The following is a 14,953-nucleotide window of genomic DNA, read 5'->3' on the forward strand; positions in this document are numbered from 1 at the left end:
CTGCCTCTGGCAGCGGAGACTGATCGACAGGAGGATGCAAGGGCTGTAGCTCAGTGGCAGAGCATCTGCCTGCTTTGCATGCAGATACAGTGGTACCTCGGGTTACAGACGCTTCAGGTTACAGACTCCGCTAACCCAGAAATAGTACCTCGGGTTAAGAACTTTGCTTCAGGATGAGAAGAGAAATTGTGCGGCGGCGCAGCAGCAGGAGGCCCCATTAGCTAAAGTGATGCTTCAGGTTAAGAACGGACCTCCAGAACGAATTAAGTATGTAACCAGAGGTACCACTGTAGAATCATAGAGTTGAAAGGGATCTAGTCCAACCTCTGCAGTGCAGGAGTGTTTTGCCCAACATGGAGCTCGAAACCACAACCCAGAGATTGGGAATCTCGTGCTCTTATCAATTGAGCTATCCCAGCAATTGTTTAGTCCCCAGCAGCAATTCCAGGTAGAGCTAGAATAAACTTCCCTCGCCTGACATGCTGGAGAGCTGCTGCCACTCAGCATAGACAATATAGAGCTAGGTAGACCAGTGGTCTAGGTTTTAAAACAACTTCTAAGTCATGCAGAAACACAACAAGCAGCTCCTCTGTGAGTGGGTCCCTTGGGCTTCCCAGGAACTTCTAACAAAAGTTATTTCTTAGGACAGACTGCTCTGGGTAGAGCCCTGCTGGTTAATTCATCCTGCCAAAGAGGAACTCATTTCTTTGTCTCCCTTTCGATAGCTGTTCGTGGTGGAGAGGGCTGGACGGCGGACTCTGCACCTCGTGGGCCTGGCTGGAATGGCAGGCTGCGCAGTCCTCATGACCATCGCTTTGGCGCTTCTGGTGAGTGGCATTTGATCAGAAGACAATTAAATAAGCTGAGAATATACCTCCACCTCTTGGGGTTGAAATAACTGCGGAGTATCCTGGCCAGTGCCCCAGCCCTTAACAACTTGGGACCAGTTGACCTGCAAGATTGTCTCTCCCCCCGCCCCCATATATGCGCACACGGGCCGCTTCAGTCTGAGGAATTGGTGCTGCTATAGTTGCCAGATAATAGCCATTCTGTACTTGCAAGAAATCAACCTTATATTGTAGCAACACCTGCACATTGGAACGCCCTTCCTATAGACAGCAGGGAGGCACCTTCAATGTACTCTTTACAGCACCTGCTAAATGCACTTTATTAAAGGAAAGCCTTTCCAGACAGGTGTACATCTGTTTCTAGCTTGTTTTAATTATTTTTTGCATGTTTTAAGTCTCTGTTTTTATTGATTTTATGGTTTTTTTTACTTTTGCAAACTGCATTGAGGTTGTCCCCACCCCCTTAGAATCAAGCGGTGTATAAATTTTATGGAGTAAATAAATAAGAAAAATAGCCTAGGTCCCTGTCTCAGTTTGCTTTCCTTCATCTACCACAGGGCTAGTCAACGTGGTGCCCTCCAGGAGTTGCTGGACTACAACTCCCATAATGTCTGACCACTGGCCATGCTGGTTGGGGCTGATGGGAGTTGGAAGCCAGACCAGATCTGGAAGGTGCTGCGTTGGCCACCCCTGGTCTGTAAGCGTGCCCTTCAGAGCAGTCGGTTTGCTACTACATTCAGGTAGCAAAGCTGCACACCAGATGGAGCAGCCTTAGCTCTAGAAATGGGTGGGGAAAGAGCCTACTGGAAAAGCAGAGGAGCACCATTTTAAGTAATGAATACATTTTAAATTGCAGTAATGGAAGCCAGAAGGTACTGTCTGCACACTTGGGAGAATGCTCTGAGGTTTTTTAGAAGTAAAAAATAAAATACATCCTTTTTAAAAAAATAAAATTTAGGGCAGCACGAAACAGCTCAATGATGAGCTTACGTGTGGTGCAGTATACAGAAATATTTTATTTAGGGCTCAGTTTCCCTGTGATGCTCCCTGTATGACTTTAGGTTGGCTGCTCTCTGACTCACAGGCTCACTCGTCTCATGGGATAGAGGGTCAAATGTTGTTGTGGGCAATGAGGACAGACGCCCATGCATGTATTTGGCTCTGACTTGGTCTTGTATTTTGACGCTAGGAGCAAATGGCCTGGATGTCCTACCTCAGTATCATTGCCATCTTTGGCTTCGTGGCGTTTTTTGAGATCGGCCCGGGCCCCATTCCGTGGTTCATCGTGGCAGAGCTCTTCAGCCAAGGCCCCCGGCCTGCAGCCTTCGCTGTGGCCGGCCTCTCGAACTGGACGTCAAACTTCATTGTGGGGATGAGCTTTCAGTACATTGAGGCAAGTTGATTTCACTCTGGGCAAGGCGGCCTTCCCCATAGATTTGGGCTTCAGTTCCTTGAGTCAAGGGGCGGGTGTTTCTTTACAATGCACCTCCTAATGGTCAGCTTACATTCGTATTGCACTGCAATGTTATTAGGGCAATATCCACACCGCACATTTAAAGCACTACAATACTTTAGTCATGGCTTCCCCCAAAGAATTCTGGGAGCTGTAGTTTGTCGCATTGTTTGTAACTCTGTGAGGGAACTGGAGCTACTATTCCCAGAATTCCCTGTGACGAGGGATGGATGGTTAAACCACCCTGGGGAATTGTAGCTCTCTGAGAGAAATAGCGGTCTTCAAACTCAGCACCCTTAATAAACTGCAGCTCCCAGAATCCTTTGAGGAAACCCATGGCTGTTTAAAGTACACTTAATTTGCAGACCTTTCACACAAAACAGGAGGATACTCAGAACCCTTAAATGAGGAGAAAAGTATGAAAGAGAAGCATTGGTCAATTAACTCTTACAATTGCAGGTTTTAATTGTTTTTACCAAAAAAAATATATTCTTTTTGTTAACCACTTTGAGGTTTTCTACAATCAAGTGGTGTATGCATTTTGTGAAATAAAATAAATTATGAAATAAGATAGGGAGGGAGGGAAATTGCCGGGGCCAGGGTATACAGTTGGGAAACACAACAGGAACATAGGAAGCTACCTTTACACTGAATCAGACCATCAGTCCATCTAGCTCATTATTGCCTACACTGACTGGCAGCAGTGACTTCCAGGGTTTCAGGCAGAGCTACAGCCCCAAACTGATGGGGCAGATCCAGCAATATGAAACCCGCCTCTTTCTCTTTCCCTGCAGGAAGTCTGTGGCCCTTACGTCTTCATCATCTTCATGGTGCTCCTGATCCTCTTCTTCATCTTCACCTACTTCAAGGTGCCCGAGACAAAGGGCCGCACCTTTGACGAGATTGCCTCCGGCTTCCGCCAAGGGGGCGGTGGGCAGAGTGACAACAAGACGCCGGATGAATTTCACAGCTTGGGTGCAGACTCCCAAGTCTAAGCCCCGAAGACCCGACCGGCTCCTCCCTTCGCTTCACTTCCTTTGCTGCCTGTTCTTGACGCTTGTAAACAGAAGCCAGGCTCATGGCGAAACAGGTGCCGAGGCCTCCTTTCCGGGGCTGCCGCCTGGTTTCCAGGCGACGAACTGACGCCCAGCCCTAGGAACAGTTAGCTGGTTTTTCACGTCCAGGATTTCAATGCTGACAAGGTTTGGAAGCCGCGGCTGTGGTTGAGGCCGAGCCTCTTCCGTGGGGCAGCAGTAAGTCCTTCCAGTGACCAGACCCTAACTTTTATTTTTAGAAGGAAAAAAAAGAACAGCAGGAACACACACACACACACACACACACACGCCTTCCAAGTTTGCAATAACAGAAGCAGCCCATTTTAATCCAAAGACAACTGTTCCGATTCTGATTTTAATGAGACACTTAAAAAAAAATTGAAGGGGTGTGGGGAGACTGTAGGACTGATCCATGATGACAAAAGAATTTCCTGCTGGGTTGGGCCCTGAAACGATTGGGGTTCCTTCTTTTATCCTTCCCATGAGGCTGTTACAAAAAGGAGGTTTGATGTTTTCTTAAAAGGTCAGTGATTGAGGACCCCTACCCTTTAACACCCAAATCTAATTTGCCTCTCTGTCGGTTACCCTTCCTCAGCAGGAGGAGAGAGGTGGCTGCAGCCAGAGGGGAAGCTGAGAGAAGTGAGTCAGTTTAGGAAAAAGCAAGCACTGCATTTTTAATCTTTTTTTGGTTTGGCGGAGCAGAGGTCCTAAAAGGCTCAGGCCCGGGAGCTGACTCTCGCAGGGCCATACACCTTTCTGACCCTGCAGCGTGATAGTGTCTCTTGCTTGCTTGGCTGGGGAGAGGCATCCATATACGTATACATATATATGTGTGTGTATCCACCTCTGATTTTGCATGTCTGAAAGGTAAACTACAAAGAGGAATGTTTGTTGCTCTGCCCACTTTTGCCTCTGGTTACATCCAGTATGTGGCCCCCAGAAGGCTGCATATGAGGGAATGTGGCCCTCAGCCTGGAAGTTTCCCCACTGTTGCCCTAAAGCTATCATGCAGCCATTTGTTCCCTCTTTAAAATTGTAGGCGAGGGGAGGGCAAGATTCTTGAGGCCATTATGTCATGGTGAGGGTATTTTCACCTGTCCTGGCTGGCTCCACATAGCTTAGCTTTTAGTGGACAACCACATGTTGGGATGGGAGGAAACAAAGCAGACATAACCCAAGGTTTCCCTGTTCAGCCCTAGTGCCCTCCCTCCTTACTGCTTCCCCACCCTATGAGGAGAGTCCAGCTGGGTCAGGCCCAAAGGTCTGTCTGATCATTAAATACCCTGTATTCAAATGGTGACAAATGAGTTGCCTCTACTGAGGTCACAAGGGGAGGGCGTGAAGTTGACAAGCACCCCGCTTGCTTTTTGCCCACCTCTGCTCTTCAAAGGTAGACTGCTCCTGAAAACGGAGGTTCCACTAACCAGTAGCCATGGAAACAGAAGCCTAGCAGTGGAAAGGACCTCCTCTCTTGTCTAAATTCCTTTTAGAGCCCTCTAAGCCAGCCGGTGGCCACGGCTGTTCCTTCTGCCAGCAAATTCTAGACATTTAATGACATGCGGTGTGACAAATGCCTTGGAAATGGGGGCAGGAGAGGAATCCAAAAGAACACCCCGAACCTCACATATTGATCTCCTTTCACCAAAAGGCTCCATAAAGACACAGTTCTATTGTGTCTGCTGCAGAGGGCCTCTGGCAAGCTCCTCTCCTCTCCCTTAGCACCCTGGACTCACTGAAATGACAGAGACTCAGTGAAAAATGGCTGCACACATTTCCTGCTTACTGTGTATAGACTGGAAAATATTTATATTATATATATATATATGTATGTATTTTATTTTGTTCCACCATGTTAATAGAGCACTAAGTTATAGTGTGGTTTCAGATGGACAAGCAACTTTACTGTAAATAAATATATGATAAAACAGATCTTAGGTCCTCTAGCAAGAGTTGTATTTGACTAAGATGACTGTTTGTTTATTTGTATAGATAAAATTAATATGCACTGTAGTGGCATCTGAATGCACTGACATTTTAGACCTTCCTCCATATAGTCAACTACCCCAAGCCCTTAAAGGACCCTGAGCAAGTGTGTTTTTTGGATAGAAGCTCTTGGCAGGTTTGCAAAAAATCAAAGAGAGAAAATGGACACACAGCTATTTAAAAATAAGTATTTTTAAAATTTATTTTTCTGTTTTTAAATTGAAGACACGACCACACTTGGAAAAAAAGGACAATATGTTTTTAGGAATTGCAAAGAAAATGAAATGTTAACTTTTTGCATTTGCTGTGTATGGTGTGATGTCAGAATGAACTCCTTTCTAAAGTGCCAATGGTTAAGGGGTGTGAGGGTAAAGAGAAGAAAAAAAGACACACAGAAAGGAGAACCTTGTATGGACAGAATAAATGAAATGAGCGTTTGAGAACCCTGGACTGTGTCATGTGGTTTCATTTCAGCCCTTGCAGGAAATCCTATGCCTTGAGGGGGAGGGATCAGCCTGGGCTTGGGGGGTCCTCTGAAGGAATCTCCTGCCTGCTCACCTTGAGGGTTGGACGCCACCCCTCCGTTGGCCCTCTACTTTCTTCCCTGAGGGAATTCTCAGCGAGCTGCTATAATAAATCTGGAACATCATTCCCTCCCACAGCAAGCGCATGCGGGTCTCGTTCCTCCCTACATCCTGTTGCTCCTGGGCTACCCAGAGCAATCATGGCTTAGCATATTGCCTGACCTTGGGCTCTGGGGTTTGCCTTGCTCTATCCAAACCATGCCCCATATAGACATGGGTGCAACTGTACGTTCATATGCACAGAGATTTTAAAAAAAAACAACCAATGTGGTGGTTAATTTTCACAGCTTTAAATTTTGTGCAGCTGGGTGACTTGGGACAGCAGTGAGGGCACAGAGCCCCCTAGATACAGTTAAAGGCCATGCTTTGCTTTCAGCTTCAGCAGCTCCCTTTGGAGGGTGTGTGTGAGAGTTTTTCTCTTCCATTTGGCCGAGGAATCTGAAGCAACTGGCTCTGCAAAGTATGTCTGGGTCCTGCCTGCTCTCTGCCCAAGGCATATTTAGCATCGTCTGGATTTTGTTAGTCAGCTGGTGGGGGGCTCAGATGGGAAGATAAGTGGCCTCTGGCAATTGGAAAGAAATAGACTGGAGGTTCATCTGCTCCTCTCCAGGTTGAAGAATATAATCTACAGATATATCTCAGAAGTGCCAATTTAATTAAAACTGGAAGTAGAAACAGGAAAGGATGATTAGCGACTGGCATCTAATGTTCATCTGGGAAGTCAGGCCTGAGGGTGGCAGTGGTGGGTCTATTTTGCATAGATTGGTTTGGATTTCAACAATTTAACCAATTGGTGAAGTGATTCGCTTGGTTCATACTTGGGCAGCTTCTTCATAACTTGCAGGAGTTTCATCACAAGTTCATGAGCCTGAGAGTGACAAGCAAGAGGAAGAGAAGGAAGGAAAGAACATGCAACATTATTCCTTAGCAATTGTTAAAAAGGTTACTTTCTTTCAAATGCCTGATTCCCATTAGCCCTGCCCTGGCTCCAGTTAACATAATATTCCTTTCCTCACACAATCTCTGTTGTTGGATGGAATGGGGCTGATCATCAATTGCTTCTTTAAATAGGTAAGCTGGGCATGCAACAGAATGTTGCATCACAAAGCACTCCTGTCTGTTTCTCCAGCAATGCTCCTGGGAACCACATTGTGTCATAATGTAACATCATTTCCATTGGGCCACTAGGGGGAAGAAGAGGGGAGGGAACTCTGCTGCTGTTTCAAATGGCAATGAGTAGTTTAGCGAAGTATTTTCATTAAAGAAAAGGAAGCAGGCAAAAGGCCTTGTTGGAGCAGATCAATTCAGCATCCCATTTCCCACAGCAGTTATCAAAATGCCTACAAGAAGTCCACAAGTAAGACCCTCTCCTGCTCATGACTCCCTACAACTGACACTCAGAGGCATATTGCTTCTACCACTGGAGGAAGAACATAGCCGTTGATACACTATGGCCAGTAGCCACCAATAGCCTTATCCTCCATGGATTTGTCTAGCTCTCTTATAGAATAGTTTCATAGAATCGTGGAGTTGGAAGGGACCCTGAGGATCATCTAGTCCAACCCAAATATGCAGCTGTCCCATATGGGGATTGAACCTGCAGCCTTCGCGTTATCAGCACCATGCCCATACCAACTGAGCCATCCAGGTGTTGGCCATTGCTAGTTCTTACAGGGGCATTTTCCATAGTTTAAGCTATGCATTGTGTGAAGAACTAATTTCTTTGTCTTGAATCTTCCAACATTCAGCTTCATTAGATGTCTCAAGTTCTAGTGTTATGGGACAGGGAGAAAACATCTCTCCAACCACACAAATGCATCATTTTATACTCTCTCCTTTTTTCCACAATGAAAAGCCCTTTCCTCAAGAGCAACTCTGCCAGCCCTTGGATCATTTCATTTCCTCTTTTAGGTCCCTCTTCCTGGTCTACAATGTCTCGTTTGAGGTGTGGCACTGAGAAACAACCTTCTAAGTGTGGTCTCCCCATCTATTCGTACAAAGGTCGCTACAATACTGGCAGTTCTATTTTCAATTCCTTTCCCAATGATGTCCAACAAGACATTTCCCTCTGTAGCCTCCTCTGAACATATTAAGCACTGAAAACACACACACACACACACCAAAAATTAATCCGCTCCGAGTATCATTCCATGTTCGGCACCACATCTGCCTCTTTAATTTGTCAAAAGGAAAAGTTTCAGAAGAAATATTTGATCCAAAACTAGGAAAGAGCATCTGAAGAAGTGTGCATGCACACGAAAGCTCATACCAAGAACTAACTTAGTTGGCCTTTAAGGTGCTACTGGTAGGAAAGAGCAGACCATGCTGCACTAGGTGGGCAAATAATCTGACATGGTATAAGTTCTAGGTTTCAAGGAGCCAAGCACAAACTGGTCAGGGGGCAACAACAACTTGAGCAGCTGGGTCTAGCCCCCATTTTAATTTCCCATGCTGCACTCTGTTCAGAATGCTGGGCCAGAACGAGCGGGGAAAAAACTACACAAAGACCAGAGCAAACATTGCTGGCAGGCCCTGTCAGGATGCAATTGCTTAGGGATGCCGGGTGATGACACTGGTCTGGCATATGTGATGTATTTCAACCCAAACAGACACCATTGTCAACTTGCCTTTGGCACATCCAGGATCAAGTAATGAAACATGGCCAGAGTATGGAGGATCTTGGCTATTTGAGCCAGCTGAGGTCGTGGAGACTGCTCTCGGATCTCTAAGATGGCGCTCAGCATCTGTTTTGCTTCAGCTCGCTGCTTTGCATCTGTAAGGGAGAAAGGGAACTCCATGAAGGAGGATCTACTGCAGTCAAGGGAGCACGGTCCATCTCTGGGCCTGGATGGCCTGGCTGACCTGTTTAGGCAAGAGCCTTACCAAACTGAGCTGAAGGGGACCTTTCTCTTTTTAGCACAATGGATCGGGCTGTTATCTCATCCACCCCTTGTAGGCAAAGTTTCCATGCACCTGTCAAGATTGCTTACTTGTCAATCATTAGGACATCAGGTGAAAAGCTCCGTTTTGTACACTGCTTTGAGAAGGTTTTGCAGGGCATTTCCGACTGCTGGTTGACGGTGCCTACAAACACTGTTTTGGCTGAGCTCAGTCTTCACCTGCCCTCTGTGCCTGATGTCGTATACAATGGTGTCATATATGACACCAGGTGCAGGGCAGGTGAGTGTGACATGGCCAAAATGTCCATGTGAGCCTGGAGAGCCTAAAAAGGTTCATGGGACGAAGGCCCCTCACCCCTAAGAGAAAACAAAATACAGATAAGTGGTAAAAAGAGGCGCCTCATATGGTTGACTGAATCTGCACCCACTTGCGGATGTTATAATAGCTCAGAAAAGGAACGGGGAGGAATATTGTTTCTTTTTCAGAAGATGTAGCCATGTGCCACAGTCAGCAGGCTCAGAAGAGGCATCTCTCTGCCCTGCCCCCACCTAACTCTCTGGCAGGAGGAGGGAAGCAGCCTGAATTTTAAACCACCCCATTTTCTTGGAATTGGGAGAAGGGGGAGCCATCTGAAAGAGTGGAAGTTACCAAGGACTTCTTCTGTAGTCTCCTCTTCTTCCGCAAGCATATCAAGTTCTGCCGGGGTCATAAGCGTGTGGTACTGGAGGCTGATGAAGTGGCTGAAATGGTGGTGCCAAATATTGGTCACCTGATGAGAAGAGGGCTCATTAAGCAAGGAAGAAAAGCGTGTGGTGATCCCTATCCCCTTAACGTCCACTGTATGTTGGGGCCACCTTTGAAAATTTCTTGGGACTGATCCAGAATATAGCTGCTATATCCCCCCACTTCCGCTACCAACAATGCACAGCTGGCTGTGTGTGTGCGCGAGGCACACTTGAAAAAAACAACATTTTTCCATGGGGATATGACACAGAGGGGAGATAGAACCTGAGATGAGGCTGCCGCGTTCAGCATCACCTCTACTTCAAGCCGACTGACCTCGGTGTACAGGGAATCAGCAATGTCCATTCTGTTCTGACGGAAGAAGACATTGGCCATGTGGAAGTACCCTCCTGAGGCGGCCATGTGGTTCGTTCCAAAGGCACAAGAGGAAAAGTAAATCTGAAATGGGATAAATATATTTATTTATTTCAGCTATTGGTACACCGCTGAAATCGCCAAAGTTTCTAAGGGCTCTACAGTGAGATTATTAAAAACATACAATGGATAAAATCAATTAAAATTATTTTTTAAAAAAAACCAACTACCATAGATAGCTCAGTCGGTAGAGTTCAAGTCACATGTTGGGCAAAAGATTCCTGCATTGCAGGAGATTGGACCAGATGACCCTTATGCTCCCTCCCAATTCTACAGTTCTATAAAAACCAGAATATTATCTATATGGGTCAGCACTACCACCATGATGGAAGTGAATCTGAAATATGGAACAGAGAAAAGTTATATATAGGGCTGTATCCAACTGAGTTCAACTAAGAATAGACCCAGTGAAATTCACAAGCCTATATTAGGAATGTTTACTCACTTCAATGGGACTACTCTGAGTAGCATCAACACTGAATACAACCACTAGTTTATTGGGTGCAAGTTCTGTTGGAGCAGGAGCATGCAAAGTTCATTAATTTATTGACTGCATGTACATCTCTCATATAAAGTTATAAGCCATATAAGGTTCTACCCTTTCAGTTCCCACAACAATCCTGTGAGGTAGGTTAGGCTAAGAGGCAGTAACTAGCCCAGGGTCACTCCAGTGAGCCTCATGGTCGAGAGGGGATTTGAACTGTGGTCTCCCAGATCTTAGTCTGACACTGTCTCTGAGTCACCTTGTCTAAATGACCTAAGAGATTCTTCTAGCTGGACTGGGAAAGATATCTTGCTCTGTCAGAAATCTCAGAAAACCACTGACAATTGTAGTTCATATGCAAAGCTACCAAACAGTAGTATGACTTGGTACAAGACAGCTGTATATACCTTGGGAATAGAGGGTGGGGAATGACATTTGGGGGAAATGGCAAATGTTTAAGGAGTGATGCTTTGTGTGGAGAAAGCAGAGAGGGAAAAGTGACTCTCCACCTCACATGACGTTAGAATTTGGGGTCTATCAGTAAGAGTAGGAGAGAGAAGGGAAGCTTTTCTTCAAAGAATGAACTGATGGAACATGATGCGACCACTGCTGCTAGCTTAGACGGCTTTAAAAGGGGATTATACAAATTGATGTCTAACCATGGGGATCAGCAATGAGAGTTAAATGAAACCTCCACCTTAAGAGGCATTCTACCTCTGAAAATCAGTTGCTGCTGATGTGGGAAACAGCCACAGCAGGCTTCTGGCCTCCCCCAGAAGTACCTGCCAGTCAGTTTGGGAGAGAGGATGTGGGATTAGATGGCTCTTTGACTGGATCTAGCAGAGCTCTTCACATGTACACGTTTATTCACTGAAGGCCTGAAACAACCAAAGAAAACCTCAACCAAGGTCAGTTAACCCCAAAATGTGGGTAACAGCCTTGAGCATTATTCTACAAGCCTTGCAGTCTTTTGCTATGGCCTGGAGACCCCCTTGAGGATCAGGTCACAATTTCTACTATCCAAGGCACTGGTTGGGGTTTTATCCAGCCTCTTCCCTACTAAAGTGAGAAACCAGAGAAGACATTTCAAGCTGTGGCAGGTCAAGAAACATGAGGCAGATCTGTGTAGCCATTTGGGGGGCAAAAGGGGTCCACCTCACACTTTAGAAGAGCCTTACGTCATTAGCCAGGTGGTACAAAGAGTCCTCAAAGTTCCCTTTGGCGGCATGAAGGAGGCCCAGGTTGCGATGAAAGTCAGACTGAATGGCGTTGCTGCAGTGAGAATTCTTGAGGATAATCCACTGGGCTTGTGAGAGGTACTCCTCTGCTTGGGTAAGGTGCCCGAGGCCTGGCAGGAAGGAGAGAAGCCAAAAAAGAGTTAGCAATCTGTGGTGGTCTGTGTCTGCAGTGCAAACATATCCTGATCAAGATCTCGGAAAACACTGAGACATCTTGAGAGAGCACCCCAGAGCCTGTGTACTGAGCAGGACTTGCCTGATAAGCAAGCTTAAAAGCTCTTTCTGCACCAGGAAGAGAGAGTTTTTGCTGATGCAAAAAAGAGCTTTTAAGCTCTCCACCTTATCTGCATTTAATATGTGCAATTTCAACCAGGAGGCCTTCAACTGCGCATGATTGATGCCACACAACTTAAACATGTGCAAGTTGTGTTCATACTGTATATATCTGCTCTCTGCATTGCTTTGGGGGGCAAAGCCCACTCAGCACAGGCAACAGAAAGGTAAGGATGCTTACGTGGGGGTGGTTCCAAGGGGGCAGTTTGAGTATACACGTTTTGTTGTATACACGCCATCCCCGCAACGTAATCCCTGCGCAAAACACGATTACAATGTTTTTAAAAAGAGACCATTGTCCCTATCTAGAAATTGACAGAGAACTACTTCAGCACAGCTCCAGCCAAACTCACCCAGACCTGCCTCAGCTAAAATGAGGTACGCTGGCACCAGCTCCACAGCATTTGAACTGTGTACACTGATGCTGAACTTCAGCGAATGCAACGCAGCTGGAATGGCATCTTCGTGTTTGCCTTCAAGAAGAAAATTCTGAGCGACTGCCTGGGTCAACTCGGCCAGGAATTTCTGTGGAGAAGCATGGATTGTTAAGCCACTCTCAGGTACACACACACACACACACACACACACACACACAGAGCTTTTATTGTTGTTGTTTATTTCAGATGAGTAGTTTTGGTACTTGCGGTGTTCTAGCCACCAGTTTGCTTTGGGGCCTATTCTGACCTATAAAACCTGACACATCTCAGGACCCCAACACCTCAAGAATTGCCACTCCCTATTTGAACTGAATGGGACCCTGCTGTCCATCCGTGAACCTCCTGGACCTGGACCACTCCCTCACCTCTCTTCTTAACTTCTGCTCTCGCCCATGCTTCCTTTCTTCCTCCGAATTGTAAAAAGGTAACGTTGTACGCAAAGGGATAAGAAGTTGACATATTTTCTCATGGATGCTGACCCAATCGGCACTCTGGTGTTCTATGTCGCTGAGAAAAGATAAGAGACATGGCTATTAGCAGCGCAAATTGTGATGCGTGCATCAATTATAATATTAGGTAATTTATATAGTGCTTTCTGCCAAAATAGGCTTTAAGCAGTTTACTAGTATAAAAAACAACTGTTTATTCATTTTATTTCTTTTTAATTAATGGAATTGATAGTCTGCTTAATTGCAAAAACCTGTAAGTATTGTACATAAAATATTCTCTTAAAATTATCACTAAAACTTACGAGTTAAACACAAGCCTGTCATTAAAGTTGATTCATAAATGCTACATGACTCCTAGAAAACTCTCACATAAATATTAATCTGCATCCCCAAGGTGTTGGAGGGGATGTACAGAAATTGGATAAACTTCCATCTATGGTAGGGATGTACTAGAGTGCAATAATTTTAGGCAACAGCATGCAGAGAAATTGCTAAGATCCTAAACTGCCACATTATCCCAACTTCTCAGCTACCACTTTTATCTATATTTGTCAAGAGTAACAAAAAGCGCATCTGCTATAGTGGCTAGAATGACAATCACACAATTTTGGAAAAATTTAGACAGGGCCAATCTTACCACCTGGTACACTAAAGTGTCGGATATTAGCCTATTTGAAAAAATAAACAATTTCTTTATTGTTCTGGTGTATATCCTGCATCTCTTTACATAACACTCAAGGTAGCTTCAGTTCCTTGGAGGAAAGGTGGGATATAAATTAATAAATAAAATAATGGGGGGGGGGGCGGATGGACGGTGACAATCAGAGATAGAAAGAACAAAAAATAGTGACCAGTTTAAAGCATCCCGATCAGTGACAGAGAGAAATTTTGCTTGCTTTTTATTTAATATATTTGTATTTATTTCTTACATTTATACTGCACCTTTTTTCCAACCAGGAATTCAAGGTGGTCTCCCTACCCTCATTTAATCCCCACAACAACCCTGTGGAGGAGTGGGGATTTGAGCACTGGTCTCTCTGGCACCCTAACCACTACACCACACAGTCTCTCTATATCAACTATATCTATATATCTATTTCTCTATATATAATCTCAAGGAACAGAAATAATAGTGTGCATATATATGGTAAAACTGTCAGTTTTATCCATATTTGGGTTTTATCATGCTTACAGTTTCCTTATTATCAACAAATATTTAATATTCTTTGTAAACCACTTGGAGGTTTTTTCTTTCTTTCCTTAAGCGGTACATAAATCTTGTTAAAAAAATAAAACAAATAAAATATAGCCAAAAAGCTTGCTCTGCTTATGGATACACCCCCGTCATCCAAAACTGATTAAAGGGGTTGCTGGATAGACCTTTAAAAAGCCACATATCACCAGACCTGGCCCTTCCTTATTCCTGTCGGACTGGGACCTGGGAGAGACCAGGGTTCGCATCGCCGCTTGGTCGCCTTCAAGCTCACCCCTCAGCCTATAACCTACCTCACAGGGTTGTCGTGGGGGATTAAAAACGAGGGTGGGCAGAACCATGTAAGCCACCTTGAGAAAAAGGTGGCATGTAAATGCAAAATAAATAAATAAGCCCACAGGAGGCGACCGCCCCTGAGGACGCCGCTCCATAGCACCTCCCCAGCTTCACCCTACGAATGCCTGCCTGCATGCCGTGCCTACGGGCGTAGGTGGGGGCAGGGAAGGAGGGAGCGCGGCCCCGCTCACCAGTAGTAGGTGACAGCGCAGGATCCGCAGCGCAGCGTGGCCGGCCCGCGGCACAGTTCGCAGAAGAGCTTCTGCCCGCGAGGCAACGCGAGCGGCACCAGCTGCTGCGTCTGCATCGCTCCGACGCCTCGGTTGCTAGGGGAGCCGTCGCTAAGGCCGGACTTCCGACACGCTCCTTCTGCTTCCGTCACACCCAACCAATCCTGAAGCCTCAAGGGAGCGCCCATAGAGAAGGGGCGGCTAGAGCGACACGCAGCATGAACGTAAACGCACCTCTCCCGGAAGCGGAA

General features: G+C 45.8%; 2 protein-coding genes across 3 annotated transcripts in view; one reads left to right on the forward strand and one right to left on the reverse strand.

Moving 5' to 3' along the window:
* Positions 1-5,787, forward strand: part of SLC2A1 (solute carrier family 2 member 1) — a 41,316-nt gene extending 35,529 nt beyond the window's left edge. The window contains exons 8-10 of one of the 2 annotated variants that reach the window (XM_083628766.1): positions 726-827; positions 2,038-2,241; positions 3,096-5,787. In XM_083628766.1, coding sequence (XP_083484892.1) covers positions 726-827; positions 2,038-2,241; positions 3,096-3,296 — 507 coding nt within the window. In that variant the 3' untranslated portion in view covers positions 3,297-5,787. Of the gene's footprint in view, positions 1-725; positions 828-2,037; positions 2,246-3,095 lie in introns of both variants that reach the window. The other variant, XM_083628765.1, reaches the window with a different exon arrangement.
* ZMYND12 (zinc finger MYND-type containing 12) lies at positions 5,516-14,890 on the reverse strand (the record flags this gene model as incomplete). Its single annotated transcript, XM_083628862.1, has 8 exons — positions 5,516-6,791; positions 8,551-8,696; positions 9,473-9,593; positions 9,884-10,006; positions 11,645-11,814; positions 12,391-12,562; positions 12,840-12,981; positions 14,664-14,890. The coding sequence occupies 8 exons, from the start codon at positions 14,888-14,890 to the stop codon at positions 6,672-6,674; spliced, it is 1,221 nt and encodes a 406-aa protein (XP_083484988.1). The 3' UTR covers positions 5,516-6,671.
* Between the last annotated feature and the right edge of the window lie 63 nt (positions 14,891-14,953).

Source organism: Podarcis filfolensis (genome assembly GCF_964270895.1).
Source record: "Podarcis filfolensis genome assembly, chromosome: 8".
NCBI lineage: Eukaryota > Metazoa > Chordata > Lepidosauria > Squamata > Lacertidae > Podarcis > Podarcis filfolensis.